Here is a 23,876-nt window from a genome sequence, read left to right on the forward strand (position 1 = left end):
GCGGGGGGTCCGGGCGCGCCGCGATCCGGCCGCTTCCAGAACGCCCGGAGCCGCCGCAGGCCAGCTCCGCCCCCCCCCGCACGCCCCGCCCCCCGCCGGGGTTTCCCCCGCCGCCCGCTGCATTTGCATGGCGCGGCCCCGCCCCCGCCGCCATTGGCCAGCGCAGGGCTCCGCCCCCTCTCCGCCCCCCCACCCCCGCCGCGGCAGGGTTCCGTCCCCCGAGCGCCCTGAGCTGCGGGCAGCGGGCGGACTGTTAAACCGCGGCGGCAGCGGCGGCGGCCCGGGCGGGAGCGGGGCGCGCTCTGGAGAGGCGGCAGCGGCGCCCCGGGTGGGGGGAGGCGGGCGGGCAGCTAGAGATCACCTCAGCAGCCCCCACCACGGCCGGACCGAAGGTGCGGCGGCGGAGGGGAGCCAGGGCGCCCCAGCAGGCGAGTGGCCGGCGTCTCAGCGGCGGGCTGAGGGGGGTGGGTCTCGGCCGGGGACCGAGGCAGCGCGGGGCGGGGAGAGCGGACGGGACCGCTGGGGGGACTCGCGGGCCCGGCGACCCACCGGCAGTCCCCTCGTTCCCCGAATCCTCTGGGCTGTTGGACTCCGGGCCCCGGCACACGGATCGCGCTCCAGGGCAGGGGTCGGACCACAGCCAAATTTAAACGGCTAAATCTAACAGCCTTGGCAGGAGCGGCGGGGAGGGGAGCGGAGGGAAGGGCTGGAGGGCGGGGCGGCCGGGGGTGGGCCCAGGGCCGGGTCACGTGGGGAGGGGGAGGGGCCTGGCAGGCCTCCCTTTTGTTTTGGCCGGCGCGTGCGCAGAAGGCGGCACACGTGGTCTCCGGGGCCCGCCCCTCGCCCGAGCGGCCGCCGCCTCGCCCCAGGCTTGGCGTGGTGGTGGGCTGTGTGCGGGGCGGCGCCGGGGCGGGGCGGCGCGGCGTGAGCCGGGACCCTCGGTCTTGATCTCGTACTCGGTCTCGGGCAGACGTTGGTTTGACGTGTGCGATGAGTCGGTGTCGCTGCCCGCGCCGGGACCGCGACCGATCTTCCTGGAAAAACTGAGAACGTGTGTGGTGGCTGGGAGGAAGAAGTGCCAGGCGATGCTCGGGTGGTTCCAGAAACCGCAGGGAACGGGGCGGGGGACGGAGCCGCCGCCGACCCGGGGCGCGCAGCCGCGGGGGGCTCCTGCCCGCGCTGCCCTCCTCCAGTCGGGGGCTCCCGCAGGGGCTGGTGTTCGTGGTGTTGTTCGTGGTGTTGTTGTTGCTGTTGTTTTTTAACCCCCCCCCCCCCCCACTCTCCAGCCGCCGAAACCTGGTGTGTTTTCCTGTTTTTGTTTTTAATTCCCCAAATCGGGGAAGGCTGGTCCTGGCGAGATCGGAGAGACTGGCTTCCCCGGTCCTTCCTTGACCTGTCGGCTGAGCTTTGTGCGGAGTTGGGTTTGGGTTCTTAGGAACGCTCCCTTCTCCCCCCCCCCCCACGCCGCCCCCCAACGGAGAGAAAACCCCGGCCGGGTGCGGCCCGATCGCGAGCCCCCGGACCTCTCCGAAAGTTATTGTTGAATTCCGCCCGAGAAAACCGGCCGTTTTCTGGATGGGGGAGAAATTCGCGCTCCGCCAGATACTAACTGGGGCGCGGCGTGGTGGCCGGAGGGTCAGCAGTGAGTGTTTGCCCGCTATCCCCAGGCCAGTCCGACGTCCACCGGTCCCAGATCCCCTTCCTCACGTGCACTGTGTCATGACATACGACCCTTGCCCGGAGAAAATGGTTAGGGAGATGCAGTGCCCCGTGTCAGAAAAAGTTAGCCGTAGTGCTTGCCAGCACTGCAGGAGCAGAAGTCACCCGGTGCCGTGCTACCAAGGCGGTTTTTTAAAGAGCCTGCCTGTTGGCGGAATGGAAACCCAGGAGTGTCACGCAGTAGGAGAGCTCTGATTTTCTGCAGAATGGGTTGTAAACTGGGAAGGTTGCTTTTCCTTCAGTTTCCACTTCGTTAAAATGAATGTCAGGGTCCGCCACCTGTTCTTCACATAAAGTTATCCTTACTTTGCTTCACCAGCCTTCCCAGAGTGTTTTTTAAATGTGAAAGTCTTAGCCGAGGCCAGTTTTGAGACACTGACTTTTACGTTTTAATTTCTCATAGCGATATGTGCCTTTTCAAGGAACAATCATTTCATTAAATCTTAACATTATTTGGCCAGTAGAGAAAAGTACAAATAAGAAAATTAGGGTAATTAATATTTTCTTAAATACTGTATATGTTTTCCTAAAACTGGAATCATGCACTATTTTCATTTAGTTGCAACTCAAACATTCCCATACCATTCAATATTCTTTGAAAAACGTTAATGGCTTCTTAACATTTCATCACTTAACTATTGTATTTAGTTGTTTTTTTTTTTTTTTACTACTGGTAAGGATGTTTCTAATGTTCGCAAGTTTAAATTTCAGAATTTCATTAAGTAGCCTTTTACAAAAAAATCTTTCAAGTTTCTCTCTTCCCTTTGGAGAATAATTTCTGGGTCAGAATCTCTTTTTCTTGTTGCCTTTTAAGTCCTTGTAGTACCCCCAAGTTGCTTCCCAGAATATTATATTGGCTTATACTCATAGTGGTATGAACATCTGACACTTGGGTTCATCATCCAGTATTAGCTTTAAGATGAAACATTATGCTTTAATTTGCATTAAGAGTTTTTCTCTAGGTTGATAGGGTATATCCTATTTCCTACTTTACTATAAGGCAGTTTCATATTTGGTATGTTGCAAATCACATAGTGGGTAAACAGTAAATACTTGCCAATTGGCTATTAATATTTAACTCTTATCCATGAAAGATCAAGAAATTGTTTTAGCCTTTTTTTTGGGAGGGAGTAGTGGCAGTGCTTTGTTTTGAACACAGGAACTCACATTGGTTTCACAGGCACTTTAGCTATTTTGGGGGTAGGGTTTCTTGGTTTTGCACAGGGCCTGCCTCAGACTGTGATTTTCTTACCTGTGTTTCCCCTTGTAATTGGGAAGACAGGTGACTTGCTTCCACACCTGGCTTATCTGTTGAGATGTGTGTGTCAACTTGTCTTGAACTTCCATCTTCCTGATCTCTTTTTCCCAAGTAGCTAGTTGTACTCTTTTGCTGTTCGTTTTTTTTTTAATTTGGAAGTACCTTTTAATGTACAATGTAATGATTAATTTGAATATTTCTTCTGTTCACATGGGACTTCATTGATCTTAGAAAAATTCTGTAATCTCACATTGTCCAACCCCTGTATTATCCAAGTACTTCCTCCAGTTCTCCTTAATCCATTTATTTTAACTTAAACTATTTCACTTCAATTATTCCTTTATCTTCTAATGTGATTATATTTCCCAATGATCATCCTAGTTTTACTGGTAGCCCTTAGGTTTGAAAAAAGCAAAAAAAAAAAACCCCACAAAACCTTAGTGTCTACATTTCATTGGTTTATTTCAGACTGTTTTTGGCAGCCCACCTGTTATTTTCTATAAAATCATTTGTTTTCTAGTCTGCTACATAAAATCTATCAGTAATATATAATTCCTGTTTTATTATATCTTTGGTGCATTCATTCAGTTATCTCATTAATGACTTTTTAAGTTTGCACATTATTAGATGTTAGTTGAAGGAGACAGAAAGCAACTTCCTTCAGATTTAAGATTGCACTTAAGTTTGATACTAATTGGGTTTGTCAAATTATAAATGGCAAACAATGAGACTGATTGCCACACAAATGACCGCTATTGGGGAAATAGCAACCAATTTCCTGACTGTCCTTAGTCATTACTGCATTTTGGTATGTAATGGAATATTGTACATAAACATGGCCCGATGTCATAAGTGCAATCCTACATTATTTTCATTATGTTAGATTTAGAAGAACAAAGGAAGCAAATCATTTGTAAAAGAGTTCTACTTTTAAATTTTATTCTAAATAGCTATTTCACTGAGCCAGACTCCTTATTCCCTAACCATAAACACCCAGAAAATGTTAATGAAAATGGTATTGTAATTGATAGTGTAGAATGAAAATTGAGGATAATTCATAGTGGGAAACTTAATACTAGAAGTTACTTTTTAGTTCTTAGAAAAGGATATAAACACTGGTTTGTAATATTGTAGCTCTGTTAATATTTTTATTTTTATTTTTTTTGTCGGTTGTGGGGCTTGAACTCTGGGCCTGGGCACTGTCCCTCAACTCTTCAGCTCAAGGCGAGCGCTGTACCACTTGAGCTACAGCGCCACTTCCGGTTTTCTGGTGGTTTATTGGAGATAGGAGTCTCACCGTCTTTCCTGCCCGGGCTGGCTTTGAACCGCGATCCTCAGATCTCAGCCTCCTGAGTAGCTAGGATTACAGGCGTGAGCCACCAGCGCCCGGCTTGTTAATATTTTAAAATAGTTAATAACTTTTTGTTTGTAAGTTATGGCTTCCTTTGTAAGACTCGGAATTTTTCAGTATTTTACTTTTTGGAAGTGAACATTTGTATTTGGTAGTAGGTCATTAATCAATGTTTAGCCACATGTTAAATTTGAGCCCAAATAAGTAGACTGAGCAGATGTAAATTTTTACATTTACATATAAATTTCTGCATCAAATTGACCTACGCAGAAAAAGTAGCTGTTTAGATTCCTATGACTCATGCACTATAACTAAATAGTAATAATTCTGCTTGAAGTATGATCTGTTTGATGTGTTATGTGGCCACACAAGTGGCTTTATCTTCAATTAAATTCCTTTAGTCTTCAAAGAGAATTCCTTTTTAGGCATAGTTTTAAAAGTGGAAGATAGTCTTGCTTATAAACATCATTGACTACAAAGTACTGAGCTGACTGTACCCTGGTCATGCCAATTACTGCAGTGGTTTCTGCTGTAAATTGTGAATATCCTTTCAAAAGGCATAAAGAACCTTTGAAAACACTAGTTTATCATCTAGCTTCCTTAAATTCTATTTTTTTAAAAGAATAAATTGTACTAGTGTAAATTCCTTCTCATGTTGTATTATTGGATTTTTTTAGAAAAGTTTATTTGCCTTATATGTTAGTAATTTTTAAAAACAGATCTTACCTTTTGCTAAAAGGACTTGTCTTTGTCTTTCTGTTTCTTAGTAACATTTGTTAGCCATTTGAAACATTTAAGTTTAAAAATGTGGAAATAATTTAAGATTTAAACATACTTTAGGGTTCTACCCTTTCTCAAAGTACTGTTGATAGGGTTTTTTATTTTTGTTTTTTTTACTTTAATGGTAACTGCTTTCTTTTTGGTGCTTATATTCTAGTTTTACTGCTCTGTGTTTAAGATAAATGGGTTTATCCATTTACAGTTAAGAGAATAAATTTAATTTTAAGGGTAAAAATGGGTACAATACTTTCTGTGGACTATGTAAAATATATGTATGCATTCTAGAATATACATCATAATAAAAATCATTGAGCAGCATTTTAAGGGATGACAAATCAGGGCTATTTAATACATCTGGATCTTTAATACATTCATTTACATGAGGAAGTGATTCTTCTTAGATTATCAGTTTCAACTCAAACTGTATAAAGACAAGATTAGTACATTTTTAGTCTTTCCTTAGAAATTATCAAAAGTTATTTGGAATATGTAACATATATTAACTTATAACCATTTTCCACTTTAGGCCAAATTATAGTGTCAGAAGTTTTCAGACTTGAAGCATTTTTGTCAGTTTGGTGGTGGGAAAACTTGACTGTTGCTTTTTTTAACCTCATTACTTCTGTGATTCACTACATATATAATGACCCTTTTTTTAGATGTCATTGTCTTTAAAGTACCTCATTGTTCTATTCTTTACGCTTTGAAGGAGGTCTTTATGTATCTTGGATGCTAATATTTATCTTTTACATTTGCTATAGGAATCTTAGACTACTTGCTTTGAACCCTGTTGGCAATGCTTTTTTTTTTTTTTTTTTTTTTAACCAGATATTTTTGTGTCTTTTTTGTTTCTTGGTTATTTGTGCTAGTTTTTATAGAAATAGAAATGAAAGGAATAGAGTTAAAGCTAGCATCTGGTAACATACAATATGGCATACATATTTAAATGTAGCTATTTAAATGTCTATTAGCTATCATGGGTTAAAACATAATTAAGAAATGTCATAATTATAGAATATTAGATATCTATAAGACAGTTTTTAATCATGTAGAATGTTTCACTAAATATTTAAGGTTCATGATTTTCAGTGGTATTTGCTTATATTTTTTGGCAAATCATATATATGGTTTCACACTTCTGATAAAATTTAATGCAGTTTATTTCAGTATAGGAGTAATGTTTAATGATTATCTGACACAATCTCCACTACTTTTTCAGACATCAATAATGCATGGTACAATAATAACTTGGTGACTATTCATTAACAATAATAACTTGGTGACTATTGTGAGAAGAAAAAATTGCCTATTTTCAGGAAAAATGTATACATATTGTAGATTATACACTATATATAAATTAACTTTTTTTTAAACACCTGTTAACATATGTTTTTGAGTTCAGTTAGATCTACTTAGGAAGAGATTATTTAGTATATTACAGTTCTTTTTATTACTAGTATTCAGGTTGTGAAGCTTAAATTCAGAAATGGAAGTTATGAGTCGTATTTTCATGTATAATTATGGGACTCCAAATTGGAACTTTTTTCTTTTTGACTTTTATTAAACAAAAACGGGTGTAATTATATCCACAATTATTTGTCAGTCACTTATTGTGGGAGTGTGCAGCTGTTTCTTCAACATTGGGAGTTGAGCCCAGAGCCTCATGCTAGCTAGGTAAACACTACACTACTGAGCTATAACTTTAGGCAATTAGGGTGCAACTTTAATTGGCGTTTTGAATATTAGCCTCAAAGAGTGAATAATAATAGCTTAGTCCTCATTGAAATAGTATTGGAATTTGGGATACAAAAGGAGGTGTTTGGTTCCATTCCAGTTGTAATCAGAAACAAGAAGTGTTGCCCTTAGCCAAAGGGCATGGGATTTTGATCATTTATTTTTATATTTTAGGTTTCCAGTAATTATCTGCAGGAATCGCCATGACCCCAGCTCTGAGGGAGGCAACAGCAAAAGGTATCTGCTTTTCATCTTTGCCCAGTACCATGGAGTCTGACAAGATGCTGTGTATGGAAAGTCCAAGAACTGTAGATGAAAAGCTGAAGGGAGACACTTTCTCTCAGATGCTGGGATTTCCGACTCCTGAGCCTACTCTTAATGCAAACTTCGTGAACTTAAAACATTTTGGCTCCCCCCAGGCTTCAAAACATTACCAGACAGTTCTTTTAATGAGCTCTAATACTTCATTAAATAAATACAATGAGAATTGTAAACAAAAGAAATCAGGGGAGTCCAACTGCAATAAACTGAAAAACATACTGTGTAATGGCAGCAACATTCAGCTCAGCAAAATCTGTCATTCTCATTCTGAAGAGTTCGTAAAAAAGGAACCTCTATCAGATACTTCAAGCCAATGCACAAAAGATGTACAAATTGTTTTGGATTCAAATCTAACCAAAGACACTAATGTAGATAAAATACAACTCCAAAACTGTAAATGGTACCCAAAGAATGCACTTTTGGATAAAGTTGCTGATACTGAGATTAAAAAAGGTTTATTGCACTGTACTCAAAAGAAAATGGGACCTGGCCACTTAAATGTGCCTATTAGTTCTTCAGCTGCTGAAAAAGAGGAGGAAGTGAATGCTCGTTTACTTCATTGTGTAAGCAAACAGAAAATTTTACTTAGCCAGGCTAGAAGAACTCAGAAACATTTGCAAATGCTCCTGGCAAAGCATGTTGTTAAACACTATGGTCAGCAAATGAAATTTTCTATGAAACATAAGCTACCCCAGATGAAGATCTTTCATGAACCTACCACACTTTTGGATAAATGTTTACCTGAACACACTGAAATTAAGCCAGAAGTCAACGTATTGAGTACAGAGAATAAGTTGTGGGATGATACAAAAAATGGCCTTGCTCGGTGTACAGCTGCAGAAATCCAAAGATTTGCACTATCTGCTACAGGGCTATTGTCTCATGTTGAAGAGGGTCTGGATTCTGATGCCACTGATAGCAGCTCTGATGACGATTTGGATGAATATACCATTAGAAAAAATATGGCAGTGTAAGTGCAAAATTATTATTAGCCCTTTTTCTGTTCCGTATATAGTAGCAATTATATTGGTTTCAAGATATTTTAAAGGGATTTAGGCTTTCTAAAATCTTTACACTATAATAAGTTTTATAAAGTTAAAAAGGTTTATAAGTTATATAAAATTTTGCTCTTGTAAAATATTTCATTTGCTAACCTGTTGTGTGAGTCAGATCTGTCAAAGATGGTTTCAGGACCTTCTGCTTATGACAATGCACAGATGCTCAAGTCCCATATATAAAAGTGCTGTATTTGAGCTGGGGAGGAGGCTCAGTGGTAGAGTGCTTGCCTTACATGCATGAGGCCTGGTTTCGATTCCTCAGCACCACATAAACAGAAAAATCCAGAAGTGGCACTATAGTTCAAGTGGTAGAGTGCTAGCCTTGAGCTGAAGAGCTGAGGGACAGTGCCCAGCCTAGAGTTCAGGCCCCACGACCCACCAAAAAAAAAAAAGTGCACTATTTATACCTACATAATCCTTCAGTATACTTTGAAATCATCTAGCATGCTCATAAAACGTAATACATAGCAGACACTGTGCAATAGTTGTCAGTACTGGACTGTGTAAGCAATAACTACAAGAAAAGCATCCATACATATGCATTTTTTTTTCTGAATGTGTATTTTTTTTCCTTTTTCTTTTTGGTTTGGGTTCTGGGCTGAACTTAGTTCGAACCTGGGAGTTTTCCTGAGCTTTTTTGCTCAAAACTAGCACTCTACCACCGAGTCACAACTCCACTACTTTTTTTTGTGTGTACTTAATTGGACATCAGAGTCCCACAGACTTTTTTGCTCAGGTAGCCTTCAAACTGTGATCCTCAGATTTTAGCCTCCTGAGCTAGGATTATAGGTCTGAAACACTGGCTCCTACCTTAAACCTTTATTTGTGGCTGATTGAATCTGTAGGTGTAGAACCCGTAGTTATGGAGGGCTGACCGCACATCTTACTTTAAGGTATTCAGGTGTTTTGTCTAGGGAAAACTCGCACAGGCCTGTTAATTCTACTAGCTGTATATAAGCATTTCCTTACTACTGATGTAATAAAGACCTAAGTCTTTGCTTACATGTTTTAGTCAATATAAATAAAAGAAACTAAAAATCCAATGCATTTAAGAAAACCTCATTGGTTTGGGAAAATCACTGAGTTGATATTACGTGTGAATTCACCTGATACTTCTCATTAACAAACTATGTATTTATTGTAATTATAGCTTTCAGCTTTGTCATTTACTAACTCAAGTCAGTTTTTGTAATATCAGTTTTAAGATACCTATTGAATGTTTTCATATGCCAGACACACTGTTTTGTGAGCAAAATATTCATGGTATTTGTTTTTTTGGACATTTACTTGAGACTTAAGTATCTATATCCAGCCCAGACAGAAAAATTTGTGAGACTGTCTTCAGCTAACCTGCAGAATACTGGACTGGGGATGGCTCAAGTGATAGAATGGCAGCCACTAATAAGAGAGCTGAATAAGAGAACAAAGCCCTGAGTTCAGGTCCTGCCCTGGCATGAGGGTGTGCATGCATGTGCATGCCCGCGCACTCATGTGTGTGTGCACACACACACACACACACATAACAAATATTTATTCTTCAGCATTCTGTTAATTTTGAAGTTTGAGTGAATTTTGAGAACAAAGAACACAATTTTATAGTTTGTGTGTGTGTGTGTGTGTGTGTGTGTGTGTGTTTAAACTAAAAAAAACCAACAAAACTTTGGCCTGAGACCTGGACTCCAACTCAGTATCTGATGCTTTTGCTCATTGGCTGGTAATCTATTACCTAATTGTATATTTTGTCCCCTGCCCCTCATTTGTATATTTTGTAGTGAATATAAAATGGTTTCTGTTTTCTTAAGTTAGAATTATTTAATTGGTTCTTTTACTTTTGTGCTGTTGCTGAGGCTTGAACTCAGGGCCTGGGCTCTGACCCCAAGTGTTTTTGCTCAAGGCTAGTGCTCTGCTACTTGAGAAAATAAGTTTCATCGACTTTGCTGCTTGGGCTTGGCTTGGAACCGCAATCCTCAAATCTCAGCCTCCTGAGTAGCTAGCATTACAGGAGTGAACCACTCCTGTAAAAATAAATAAAATTTATTTTTATTTTCTACATTTGTAAAAACTTATTTTTTAAATGAAGATGAATATAAAACATAAAAAATACCTAAATGAATGATCTTTAAGGGCATACTAACATAATTCAATTTTCATTATCTTGACTGAAGATGAAGACTTCTCAACTTAAGTTCATAAGGTCTAGAGTGGCAAATACTAAAGTTGGCTCAAATTAATTTTAGGCAATTTGAAGGCAAGCGCTAGTCTTATATACACACTGTTTAGTGTTGTCCTTTATGTAGTTATTGTTTGTTATTTGTTGAGTGAATGAATGAATTTTCTGTATTTGTGTATATAGTGTCTGTAGTTGAATGGATTATGAAAAATTGGGGCTTGGCAGCCTGAAATTCCTGAATATACAGTTAGCCGTCTGTATCTATAAACTAGATCTAACAACCAAAAAAAATCATGTAGCTGGGTGCCAGTAAGTAGTTCAGACCTGTAATCCTAGTGACTCAGGAAGGATGAAATGTAAACATTGCAGTTCCAAGTCTGTGTAGGCCGTGAAGTCTATGTGACTCATATCTCCAGAAGTGGAACTATGTCTCAAGTTGTAGAATACTAGCCTTAACAAAAAAATGCTCAGAGTCAGAGTCCATGCCCTTAGTTCAAGCCCTGCCCCTTCAACACACACACAAATTGCATCTATTTTGAACATGTACAGATTGACATTATAACCTAAACAACATAGTAAAATAGCTATTTATATAGCATTTACACTCTAGGTAAAAAGAGGTGATAAATGATTTAAAGTATCTGGGAGAATATAAATGAATTATATGCAAACAGCATTCCATTTAGTTAATTAATTCAAAAGTATTGGTTTTGAACTAACTGAGGGCATTGTACAGTTGCTTAGCTTTTTCACTTAAGGCTGTCATTCCACCAATTGAGCCACACCTCCAACTCTGGCTTTTTGTGAGTTAACTGGATATAAGAATCTCTCAGACTTGGGGCTGGGAAGGTGGCTCAGTGGTAGAGCGCTTACGTTGTATGCATGAGGCCCTGGGTTCAATTCCTCAGCACCACATAAGCAAAAAAGAAAAAAGCTGGAAGTGGCGCTGTGGCTCAAGTGGTAGAGTGCTAGCCTTGAGCTGAAGAGCTGAGGGACAGCGCCCAGGCCCAGAGTTCAGGCCCCACAACCAGACACCCCCCCCTACCCCACAAAAAAAAAAAAAAAAACAACTCTCAGACTTGTCTACCTGGCCTGGCTTTGAAATGGAACATCAAATCTCAGCCTCCTGAATAGCTAAGATTCCAGGTATGAGTCAAGTTTGATCAACTATGCCATTTTATATAAAGAACTTGATTATCTGTGGATTTTAGTGTATGTGTGCTTTATCTTTAACTCATGTTACTTTTCCTTCCTTCCTTTGATTCTAATGCCAAACTATCTACAACAAATAGCTTTCATATGTAGGCCATTCATGAAAGTATGTTCAATAAATTAATAAAATATACTTAAATATGAACATTTTAAAGTAATGGTTTTATTATATATTTAACGTTTTATTTTAAAAATTGATAAAATGTATTTTATTTAATGTAAATATATTATTATTGTATACCTTCTACTTTTGTTTGGGCTTTTAGCTGAGAAGGAATGGGTTTTCTGTTGTTGTTTTGCGATTGGAAAGCATTTTTATTAGACATTATCATCACTGTTGTTTTTAGAAGTATTTTGTTGACTTTCCCTTTTACTTTTCCCCCAAAAAGGTAGGCAATCGATAGCTTCATTATAACATTGTTGATAAAATTTAAAAATAACTTGTTTGAGAGGCTCTGGTGCACTGAAGAAAAGAAAGTTGCTTTCTCTTAGAAAGGATAATAAGTGGAATTTGTGTTTTTTCTAAGTTTGAGGTGAATTATATGTAGGTTTATAATATGAATGGAAATGTGTTCTATGTAGAAGAAGCTCAAGTCAAGAAGCTCAAGTTCTGGAAAGAACTGTTAAAATCATGGCTTGCTCTACGATACTGAGCAAGGTTTGTTTTTTTCTGTTCTAGACTCCTGTTCTTTAGTCTACTTTAAATAATGTAGGAGATAATTAGATGAAGTAGTAAGTATAAAATACCAGTTTGTAGTAAGGTAATGAAAGATGAAAACTATCAAGCTATTGATTACTGTGGAAGACTAGAGCTTATTTTTTTTTCAAAATTTTTATTAAGTGGTTACATAATTTCCCAAATTTCATAGTATTGTGGGATAGTGATGTTTAGTTAAAGTTACACACTCTAACTTCATTGGAGCAAATTGTCTATCATGGTCTATAACTTTTATGAGTTCCATGAGCTTTGCAATACAGTTAGACTAGAGCTTATTATTTCTGAAAGGAGCCAGGGTAAAATGTATGCCTCAGTGCTATCTGTTTGGGAGAGAAGGATCAAGGATACATTTTATAACAGTTTCTGTAAGTTTAGAATTGCAGGTGCTTCCCTGGCACTACCATTCTGCCATTTGGGTAGCAGATCAGGCTCCTGCAACAACAAAACCTTCAGTCAAATATAGATGCTGGAAGTTCTAGGCCAGACTGTGTAATACTGAACTGGTTAAATATGAGGGTTTGGTTGGGTCACTGAACTGAGAAGAGCCTGGTTATTTCTCATCTGGTAGTAATTCCTTAGAATGTCAGCATTTCTTTTCTCTGAGGAGTAATGACCTGTTTCTTCTAGGATACACAGTAGGAAAACTTAGCATTTCCCCAGGTTTATCTTTGTGAATATTAAAATTTTGGCCAGGTACCAGTGGCTCAGACCTATAATTCTAGCTACTTCTAGCTACTCAGGAGGCTGAGATCTGAGAATCAGCATGGGCAGGAAAGTCCATGAGACTCTTATCTCTAGTTAACCACCAAAAAGCTCTAACTGGAGCTGGGGCTTACGTAGTAGAGTGCTATTAAACACAGTAGTTCCAGGACCATGCCTAGGTCTGAGTTCAAGCCTCAGGACTGGCGCGCGCGCACACACACACACACACACACACACACACACACACACACACACACACACACGAATTATTGAAGTTATATTTAGATATATTAGTTGTCAAACTTGATAAGAAATTTTTTATAACAGATTTAGATATTCACTAAAAAGGAAAGAATTTTTGTTTAGGTAAATCTTTCCAGATTAAAAAACAACTCCACAGAAATGAAAATTCATTGATTTATTTGCTTTGCTGTTGTGTGCCTGGGTATCTCTGAGGGAAATAACAGAATTAAAATCAGCCATTAATCTGTAAAAAGAATTTCTCAAGTAATGTGATCTTAGGTAATGTGTTTACTAGATATCTTTGATATTGTGAAGCTGGGTGTCTAACAAGCCAGTTGACCTAGTATTTTCTTTTGATTAAAGGACAGAAGGATAAAATCCAAAGAGAAACAGATTGATAGCAGCCAAATAAGTTGCAAATGGAAGTACTTTTACAGTTGTATAATGTGAAATTTACAAATTCTTTGCATTTATTTTTTATTTTCCACATTTCTCAAATGAGACAAGTTTGATTTTATTTTACTTAAAAGGAACACAAAAAAGTGAAGTGAAAAATAATTCAGTTATTCTTTTTTTTTTTTTTTTTTTATGTTCCGGTCTTGGGGCCTGAACTCTGGGCCTGGGCGCTGTCCCTCAGCTCTTCAGCTCAAGGCTAGAGCTCTACCAATGGAGCCACAGCGCCACTTCTGGCTTTTTTCTTTTTGCATATGTGGTGCTGAGGAATCGAACCCAGGACCTCGAGTGTACAAGGCAAGTGCTCTACCACTGAGCCACATTCCCAGCCCCTAAATCAGTTATTTCAATGACACTTTTCTGTTTTGGGGGAAGAAAATAAGAGAATTATGATTTCTAAATTGTAATTGATTAGCAGCAAAAAAAGAAATTTGTTAGTTAATATCTGAACATCTTTGAGGAAAGTAACAGTTAAAATAGGCTTATTTCATGTAAAGAAAAGCCATTTCTCACATAAAATTGTAATATTATGTGCTTACTGAATTTGTTTACTGCTTAATGCTAGTGAATAGCAGATTGGGATTTTTAGCCTGGTTCTTCAAGCCCCAAGGCTATGCTATGTGCAAAGACTTTCAAGTGGCATATAGGGAAAATGGAATAGCAAATAAAGGCCACTTTGCAGTGTTTATACACATTGTAATTTTATTCTTGAGGAAATAACCATTTTTCCTAGTTTTGATAAGCAAGCAGAGTCTTCAAGGTGGTACCACTAAGATGATGGATGTAGCAGTAAATACTGATTTTTATGCATGCCCCAACTAAGAAATAGTCACATTCATTAGTGAAAATAGTTTTGGGATGCCAAAGGAACCAAAGGAACACAGAGGAGGGGGAAATTCACAGAAAGGATAGTGGGAAGATTGGAACTCACAGGGCATCTGAAGAAGGCTAATAAATAACCAGTGTTCTGGTCTGCAGATATCTCACACTTTTTTTTTTTTTTTTGGCCAGTCCTGGGTCTTGAACTCAGGGCCTGTACACTGTTCCTGAGCTTCTTTTGCTCATGGCTAGCACTCTTCATCTTTTGAGCCATAGCCCCACTTCCAGCTTTTTCTGTTTATGTGCTATTGAGGAATCGAACTCAGGGCTTCATGAATAGGCACTCACTCTACCACTGAGCTATCTTCCCAGCCCCTGCACCTGCTTTTGCCACTAAGATGATTAACAGCCATCACAGTTGGTGAGCATGATGTCGCTATAGAAACCTTGTTGAGAGAATAATGTTCTGTCCAAGATCAGGGCTATGACTCTTCCCAAGTCACAAATAACCCAGACCCTAGAGAGCTTTGACAGCCACATCCTGCCTTTGTGTCTGTTTTACATATGTCCACATTCCAAACCTTGACAATGTGACTGTACCAGGTTCATGTTCGTCTTCACCACCAGAGTCACCACAGCTGTTGGCCAGCCTCAGCCTGAGCCTCAGAACCTTATCCCTTTGTATGTACTTGTACTATAGACATCAGTGTTGAAAACATCTGGTGAGCACCTGCACTTACGAACATTGCATGCCTGCTCACTCCCTGTACTCCGGAAGATCATTGTGAACTTACACCTTAGAAAACAGTGCCACTGCCATTAGGAGATATTCTGCAGTATAAACCCTGAAGCTGTACTGTTCTCTGTACACGTGTGTGCTCCATATCTTTCTACTACCACAGTAAGTCAGCCTGAGACCTAAATCCCAGAGCTGCCGTGGCTCTACATGTACTGGTGTTCTAGACCTCAGCCCCAGGGTTTTCTACAAGTAGTAAGTAATAGCCTATACATTGTTAACCAGTGTGGCAGTGGAGTGCCCATACCCTAGACTTGAGTTCCATTCCAGACCCTGAAGACATGATCCATACCTATAATCCATGCCTATGCTCTATGGCTGGTGCACAGATACCATACATTAGGCATCATTGCCAACGGCATGTTAACATGTAAGTTGGACCCAGATTCAAGAGAGGTCCTGCTGACTACTCCCAGGTGGAAAGGAAATCAGGAAGACATAAGCCTTCATTGCCAGTGGACCCTACGGCCCTTGTTGCTCCTACGGATACTTACCACCTTGCTTGCTGAGGCCCCCTGCAGGCTTTGCAAATGCTGTTCTTATTTTTAACACTACTCGATGAAGATTACACTTCTTTCACATTCATGAGCTAGAGCTTTTGCACCACGACTGGCTGTCATCCTTGTAACCACAGAAACCAATTATGAAGAATAGAAGCGGTGACTGTCCCATTATATGTGCAGACATCAATTGAAGACCAGAAGAAGCAATCAAGAAAACTCAGCAAAGCTGACCTTCAGAAATGGAGAGGTAGGATTTTTTTCATCCAACAGAAGCTGAGGGAGTTCATCACCACCAGACCTGCCTTACAAGAAACAATAAAGGGATTTCTTTAGGCGGAAAGAAAAGAATGCTATTTAGTAATATGAAAACATAGGAAAGTATAAAACTCCAGTGGAAATAAGTGGTCGATTTAGGATATTGTAATACTGTAATGGTGATATGTCAGTTGCACGTACCTTTGATTTTTGAAAGATAAAACTATTAAAATAATAGATACAATAATTTTCTGTAGGCTACATCTTACAAATACGTAAAGTGAAATCAACACATGAAATAGGAGGTAGAATTTTTCTATGAAATTGAAGTAATTGCTATGGTTTGGATATGATTGAGTGTGCTCTAAATGGCACATAAGTTTATGGGTTAGGAGCTTGCCTCTTAGTACAGTTATGGTAGGAGGTGGGGTAGTGATGGGAAGGGATTGATGTAGTGATGGGAAGAGATGATGGAGTGATGAGCCTAGTTGGGGATCATGGAGATGCTGGCTTAGAAGGGATTGAGAGGGTTTTCATGAGACTGGTTTGTTCTTAGACGAGGATTGTTAAAAAAGAGCAAGAATATCTCCTCATTGTCTTCTTGAGCTTCTTTTCTCACTATATCAGCTTTCTCTTTTTCATCTACGCCCACCAGGAGCCATCTTGCATGATATGGCTTAGCCAGAAATTCTTCACCAGCTTGTCAATCTTGGAGCTTCAGCCTGCAAAACTATGAACTAAATAAAGCTCTTTTCTTTACAAAGTACTCAGCCTCAGATATTCATTATAGCAATCGTGATGGTAATTATAATCCAGTTGTTAGCAGCTTAAATTGGACTAATAAGGTAACTCTTTGTATGCCTCATGACAACCAGAAGGCAAAAACTCATAGTAGGTACATGAAGATAAAGGCAGAAAAGCATACCACTATAGAAAATCATCAGATTGCAAAGAAAGAAGTAAGGAAGGACCAAGGATCTATATTTTAAAGAACAAAAAACAAAATGATAGTATTAAAAATGGCAGTACTACCCTTGTACCTAACAATAATTACCTCTGGTATTAATAAGATTAAATTCTTCAATCTAAAGACATAATTGTTGGATTTAGACAAAAAGAAAAACCCAACATATAGTTGGGTCTCCGTAAGACACTTCACTGTCAAAACATACACAGACTGAAAATTAAAGAATGTAAAGAGGTATTCCATGAAAATAAAAACCAGAAGTTAACAGAGATATTAACACCTACAGAAAAAAATAGACTTGAAAACTAAACAACAAAAAGGTCATCATATATTGGTTAAGGGCTCAAATTACTAATGAGTAATAGGAGATTCTAAGTCTACTTATACCCAACATTAGAGTCCTTAAGTATAGAAAAAAAATTGAAATACAGTTTTGCTACATAAGCCATACTGGCCTCACTGTGTAGTCCAGGCTGGCCTCAAAAACATTGCCACGGTCTTCTAAGTGCTCAGATTATAAATGTGTAACATCGTGCTCATTTATTCAAAAAGCTCAGTGCTTCTGAAGACAGATGGTTTTATTTTCCTCTACTGGAACTTGAACTCAGGACCTGACTACTGTCCCTTAGCCTTTTTTCTCATGGTTAGTGGTTCTCTACTACTTGAGCCATAGCTCTACTTCTGGCTTTATGACAATTACTTGGAGAAGTCTCTCTTGGACTTTCCTGCCTAAGCTGGCTTCAAACTGATCCTGATCTTAGCTTCTTGAGTATCTATTATTTCAGGTAAAATGAGATAAATTGCCATATAGCCATTTTAGGGGATTAAGTGCTTTATACAATGTACAAAATGTCCCTATAGTGTATGCAAAAAGAAACAGTGGATCTGAATTAAACTTTAGACTGAATGGACAGACATGCTCAACAGCAACAGAATATACATTTCTTTGAATCACATTCTCCACGATATATCATGTTACTCCACAAATCAAATCTTAACAAACTTACAAAGATGGAAATCATATTAATTATATTTTCCAAATAAAATGTTATGAAACTAGAATAACAGGAGAAATGTGGGAAAATTCAGAAATACATGAGAATCAAACAATATTCTCTTAGAAGCTAATAGATAGGTAAATTTAAAGCAAAACTAAAACTATATTGATGTAAATAAAACTAGAAAGCACTACATTCCAGAATTTACAGGATACAGCAAAAACATTTCAAGAGAGAAGGTCACAGGAATAAAAGTGCTCACAACTGAAAAAAACGTTCACATTTTTATTAGCACATATGAATTGTGCAATGTGAAAGGCTTCTCCCTCCCTCCCTCCTCTCCCTCCCTCCCTCCCTCCCTCCTTCCTTCCTTCCTTCCTCTTTTTCTCTCTCTCTTTCTCTCTTTTTTTTTTTTTCCTGGTCAGCTTGAGCTCAGGGCCTTAGGCTTGCTAAACTGAGTCATGCCCTCAGTCCTTTTATTTTTTCAGATAAAATCTTGTGTTTTTTGCCTATGCTGTCCTCTGATTGTGATCCTCCTTTCTACCTCTCTCTATAGCTGAAATTATAGGCATGTGCTATCACACCATGCTTGTTGGTTGAGAATGGAGGTCTCACTAACTTTTTGCATGGACTGGTCTCAAATGGAACTTCTCCCAATCCTCAGATTGGGAGATAGATTCCCAAAAGATAGATTTACAGTCATGACCAATTGTGGCTAGCTGATATGGGGGTTTCATTGTGACATTTCCATATGTGCATACAATATAATTTGCTCACATCAAGATCTTTGATAAACAGTGATACACCCCTAAAGAGTCAAAAAAAAAAAAAAAAAGACCAAAGTACGCACCAAATTAACACAAGGAAGGAAATTAGAAAGCTCAATGCTTAAAAACAGAAAATATTGATTAAACTAAAATGTGGTTATTTGAAAAGCAAAATCAAGCCATTATTTATACTAAAATATCCCTGCTACCCAAATCAAAACACAGAATGAGCATATTCTTTTTTGTAATTACAGTGCTTTTCACTGAAGTAGAGAAAGGAGTGACATTGTTTGGGATGCGTTGTACTGATAAATTCATCTGCTGAATGTACAACCACCACTTGGTTGAACTTTGTACAACTACTTAAACATAACTAAAATAGAAAATGAAACCCTAAAACTTGTATAGAACTGCAAAAGACCCCAAATTGCCAAATTATTGTTGAGCAAAACGGACAAACCTGGAAAAAAAATACATACTTGGTTTTAAAATTTATTATGAGTTATAATAGTCAAAGCACAATGGTGATGTAAAAGTCCTAGGAATAAACTCATACATGTATGAATAACTGATTTTCTTTTCTAATTCTTTTTTCCTTTTCTTTTTTGAGATATGTCTATTTAAAGCAAGCTGGCCCCAAATTTAGGAGTGCCCTACTTTAGCCTCCCAAGTTCTGTGTTCACAGGCAATAACTCCCATGCTCGAATTCTGTCTTGTGATCATTGAGAAAAATGACAAGAATATGTAAATGGCAAAAGAAATCTTTTCAATAAATAGAGAAAGAATGGACTACATGTAGAGCAGTGAAACTGAATATTTATGTCACTGCATATTCCAAAATTAAGTTAAAATGTATTACACTTTGACATAATTCTAGAAGAAAATGAGATAAAAAAAACTTGATTCTGGTCTTGGCAAAGGCGTTGTGGTGAACACACACACACACACACACACACACACACACACACACACACACACACACACACACACACACACACACACACACACACACACACACACACACACACACACACACACACACACCAAAAGCAAAAACAGACAAGTTTTTTTTTTATCAAACTACAAAGCTTCTCCACAGCAAAAGGAATAATTAACAGAGGAGGCAGCTTACAGATGGGTGAAAATATTTGCAAACAATACATCTGATAAGAAATTAATGTCTAAAATACATATGGAAGATATACAACTCAATAACAAGTAAATGATGTGATTTAAAAATGAGTAAAGGACCTAAACAGACTTTTCCAAAGAAGACATACAAATGACTAACAAGTATATTAAAAATACTGGACCCCATTAATTATCAGGGAAATACTAATTAAAACCACAATAAGATAACATTTCATACCTCTTAGAATGTACTGTTTTAAGAAAAAGGGATTACAAATGTTGGAAAGGATATAATGAAAAGAAAATTACACACTTGATAATGTAAACTAATAAAGCTATTACAGAAAATAGTGGAGGAGCTTCCTCAGGAATTAAAAAAATAGAGCAACTTTATACTCTAGCAGTCCTAATTTTGAGTATATGTTCAAATGATATATTAGTATGTAAAATTGACTTCTGTATCTCCATATTCACATTCAGTCACAATAAAAATATATAATACTATTGCATTTCAAAAGAAGAAATAGTCATTAAATTTAGAAATTTATTATACTTAGTGAATTAAGGCAGAAAGAAATAGCACATGGTATCACTCATATGAAGAATATAAAACAGCCAAACTATAGGAATAGAGAATAGAGTGGTAGTTACCACTCAGCCCTTAGGATGTATGTGTAGGAGCATGAGATAGGGAGCTGTTAGGAAGAATAAATTCTGGAAATGTATTGTAAATATCATGACTGCAACAAATAATAGACCTGTAAGCTGCTAAGAGTCAGTAAGCTTGCCTTAACTGCATATGGATTATATACAGTTTTGACAACAATGGTCAAAAATAAAAAAATTTAAATTTAGAAATATTAGAAATCTATGTGTGTGTCTATACAGATGTATCGATGTAAATAAGCTCCTTAGTCCTGTGTTTAAATCGTCGTTGATCTGCTGTGTGTTTCCTTGCCCTTAATTATGCCTCCCAAAAGAGCCATGTGCTTGGTTTAAGTGATAAGGTGAGAATAGATTTGTTGAGAGGCGCCATGTCTTTAGCAGAAATTGGGTGGCAATATGGTAAAAATGAACTCCATATCCTGAATTTACATGGTTTCCTCAATGGTATTGTCCTTGGAGCATATGTCTGTGACAGCAAGTGTCTACTGTAGATTTTTAATATTTTAACCATTACAAAATTATTAACAGCTGTAATCCTAACTGCTTGGTAGGGTTAGGTCAGCTCTGGGAAAAGGTTTGTGAGACTCCTTCTCAACCAACAGCCAGGTCAAGATTCCAAGACCAGCCTGAACAAAAGAAGTTGGACAGAATCCATCTCAGTATAATAATTTGGGTATAATAGTGATTGCCTGTGATCCACTTATGGCAGAATGCGTAAAGTAGGATCCATGTCCTGGTGCAGACTGGGTAAGTGAGACCCTAGCTAAGAACAACCAGTGAAAAAACAGAGCTGGAGGTATAGCTTGGTGATAGACTACCTGTATAGCAAGTGAGAAGCTATGGTTTCAAACCCTAGTACCAGTTTTTTTAAGTGAATTTGTCAAATGATTGATAACCCAATTAGCTTTATTTTATCATTTCATAGAATAAGAAAACCACATGTGTAACATAAAATTGTATACTTTGTCATTTGAGTTCAAAAAGCTGATTTTTAATAAAAGATTATAAACCCAATTTTAAGTTTTCTTACCCAAATCCAATCACTACAAACGCTGTTAATTTTTTGTAATTTGTTTCTTTATAGAACCGATACCAACGAAACTTAAAAAAAAAAACAACTAAATACAATATAGCTCATGAAAATTTATATGTAGTTCTAGTGCACTTTCATTTTGGGTTTTAAAATTAATATCTACTTCTGATAACATTTTGACATTTCTAGATAATGAATGTATCTTATAACTTATGTGTCCAATTAATACATTATTATCCCCAACCTAGGGATTTCTGTTATTAAATTGAATGTTTATCTTAATATTGGTAGCACCTGAGAAAATGAAATAGTTCCATTTTGTGAATGTAAAAAATAAGTTGTCATGTTTTTATTAATTTACATTAGTTATGGGGATATTTCATTATTACACTGTCACACATATTTATGATATATTCAAATTTCCCAAAGTAATTCCAACAAGTTTTATTTTATTTTCACATAAGCAAAAAAAACAAAAAAACAAAAAAAACCTATTCAACCTTAGTTATCCTCTTTCATTTTCTCCCTGTTAGCCCAACTTTCTGTCATGCCGGTTTCTCTTTTCTTGACCCTCATTTAAGATTTTTTAAAGTATTAATATTTTATACTCTTATTTTGAAATGCATGCAGTTCTGCTGCATTCTAAAATGTGAATTAATATGGCCATTTTTTTTTTTTTTTTGGTCTGTCGTGGGGCTTGAACTCTGGGCCTGGGCGCTGTCCATGCACTCTTCAGCTCAAGGCTACTGCTCTACCACTTGAGCCACAGCGCCACTTGTGGTTTCCTAGTGGTTTATTGGAGATAAGAGTTTCACGGACTTTGCTGCTCGGGCTGGCTTTGAACAGCGATCCTCAGATGTCAGTTTCCTGAGTAGCTAGGATTACAGGAGTGAGCCACCAATGCCTGGCTGGCCATTTCTTATATAATGAAATGATGTCAATAAAATGTGGAATTAGGTTTAGATTGTTTCTAAACCACTTCAATATGTTCATGTTTTTAAGTGATCAGTGTAGTGGAAGCATTTTCAGAACTAAAGAAAGAATAATAGGAGTACAGAAGCATGTAAAGAAAATGTTAACTGTTATATAGAAGTACCTTCTTATAACTAAGTGAATTGCTGGTTTATTGATATATAAGCCGGGCATTGGTAGCTCACAGGTGTAATCCGAGCTACTCAGGAGGCTGAGATCTGAGGATCAGGGTTCAAAGCCAGCCAGGACAGCAAAATCTGTGAGACTCTTATCTCCAATAAATCACTCAGAAAACTGGAAGGAGCACTGTGGCTCAAGTGGTAGAGTGCTATCTGAAGAACTGAGGGATACCGCCCAAGCCCAGAGTTCAAGCCTCAAGACTGACCAAAAAAAACCGAATTGCTATATATTCTACTGTGTTGACAGGTTTGAGGAAGCTGCAAGTTCACTTGAATAATGTCTGAAAATATTTCCCCAGTTATAAAAGAAATTGATAAAAAAGATTATCTTTAGATGATATCTTTACATATTTATTTTTTATTAAACTGGCATTATTAAAACTGCATGTCTTCAAAGACACACTTCAAAGGAAGTAGCATGAGCCCCAGGGCATAAAGCTTTAAAGGATGATCTGGTTTATTTTAGGTACAAATGCCAATGGAACCAATGTTTTTATAAGTATTATTACTTGGTCAGGGCTCAGATTTGAAAGTTTGATCAGTTTTGTGTTGTCTGTTGCTATTTTTACTAAGTGCAGAGATTTTATTTTATAGAACATGAGGGATATTCTGGCTTAGTAGTAGTTAACTTGGAAGTACGAGGATAGCCTTTATTTTATTTTATTTTTTGTGGTGCCAGGGTCTAGTTTTGTTCACTTTTTGTCTTTCTTTTCAAAGCCCATTTAATATTTGGCAAAGCCATCACCAGTTCCCCTGAGGAGTTTTAGATTTGTAATTCCAGGGCTTGGTGTTACAAGATCCTTTCACTGCCTTCGCTTACTGCGTAGCTTGAAAACACAGTCTGGCTTCCTGGCTTCTTGAACAAGAGACACAAGTACATGAGTATGTGTAGGTACATGCCAAAATGCTTATTGAACTGTTGTTTAGCAAATGTTTCGATTTATTTTAAAAATATGTTTGTTCCTTTTATTATGTATATTGGTCTTTGTCAGTATTCCATGTTATATGAATATTTTATAAGAACAGTTAATGGGGGTGAGGTGGGGGGGAGGGGAGATGGGAAGGGGAAAC

At 38.3% G+C, this 23,876-nt stretch overlaps 2 protein-coding genes across 6 annotated transcripts in view; one reads left to right on the plus strand and one right to left on the minus strand.

The window, feature by feature from the left end:
• Positions 1–315: 315 nt before the first annotated feature.
• Positions 316–23,876, plus strand: part of Kansl1l (KAT8 regulatory NSL complex subunit 1 like) — a 103,799-nt gene continuing 80,238 nt past the window's right edge. For 2 of the 5 annotated variants that reach the window (XM_042679183.1, XM_042679187.1), the window contains exons 1-2: positions 316–428; positions 7,017–8,133. In XM_042679183.1, the coding sequence (XP_042535117.1) occupies positions 7,046–8,133 (1,088 nt within the window). In that variant the 5' untranslated portion in view covers positions 316–428; positions 7,017–7,045. Of the gene's footprint in view, positions 429–2,190; positions 2,210–5,615; positions 5,690–7,016; positions 8,134–23,876 lie in introns of those variants that run through there. The other 3 variants (XM_042679184.1, XM_042679186.1, XM_042679185.1) reach the window with 3 other exon arrangements.
• LOC122107559 (WAS/WASL-interacting protein family member 1-like) lies at positions 363–3,066 on the minus strand. The gene is made up of 2 exons (XM_042679342.1): positions 2,972–3,066; positions 363–1,698 (listed from the first exon to the last, which is right to left on the minus strand). The coding sequence occupies exons 1-2, from the start codon at positions 3,064–3,066 to the stop codon at positions 363–365; spliced, it is 1,431 nt and encodes a 476-aa protein (XP_042535276.1).

Source organism: Dipodomys spectabilis, unplaced genomic scaffold, assembly GCF_019054845.1.
Source record: "Dipodomys spectabilis isolate Male_0828 unplaced genomic scaffold, ASM1905484v1 ptg000051l, whole genome shotgun sequence".
NCBI classification, from domain to species: Eukaryota; Metazoa; Chordata; class Mammalia; order Rodentia; family Heteromyidae; genus Dipodomys; species Dipodomys spectabilis.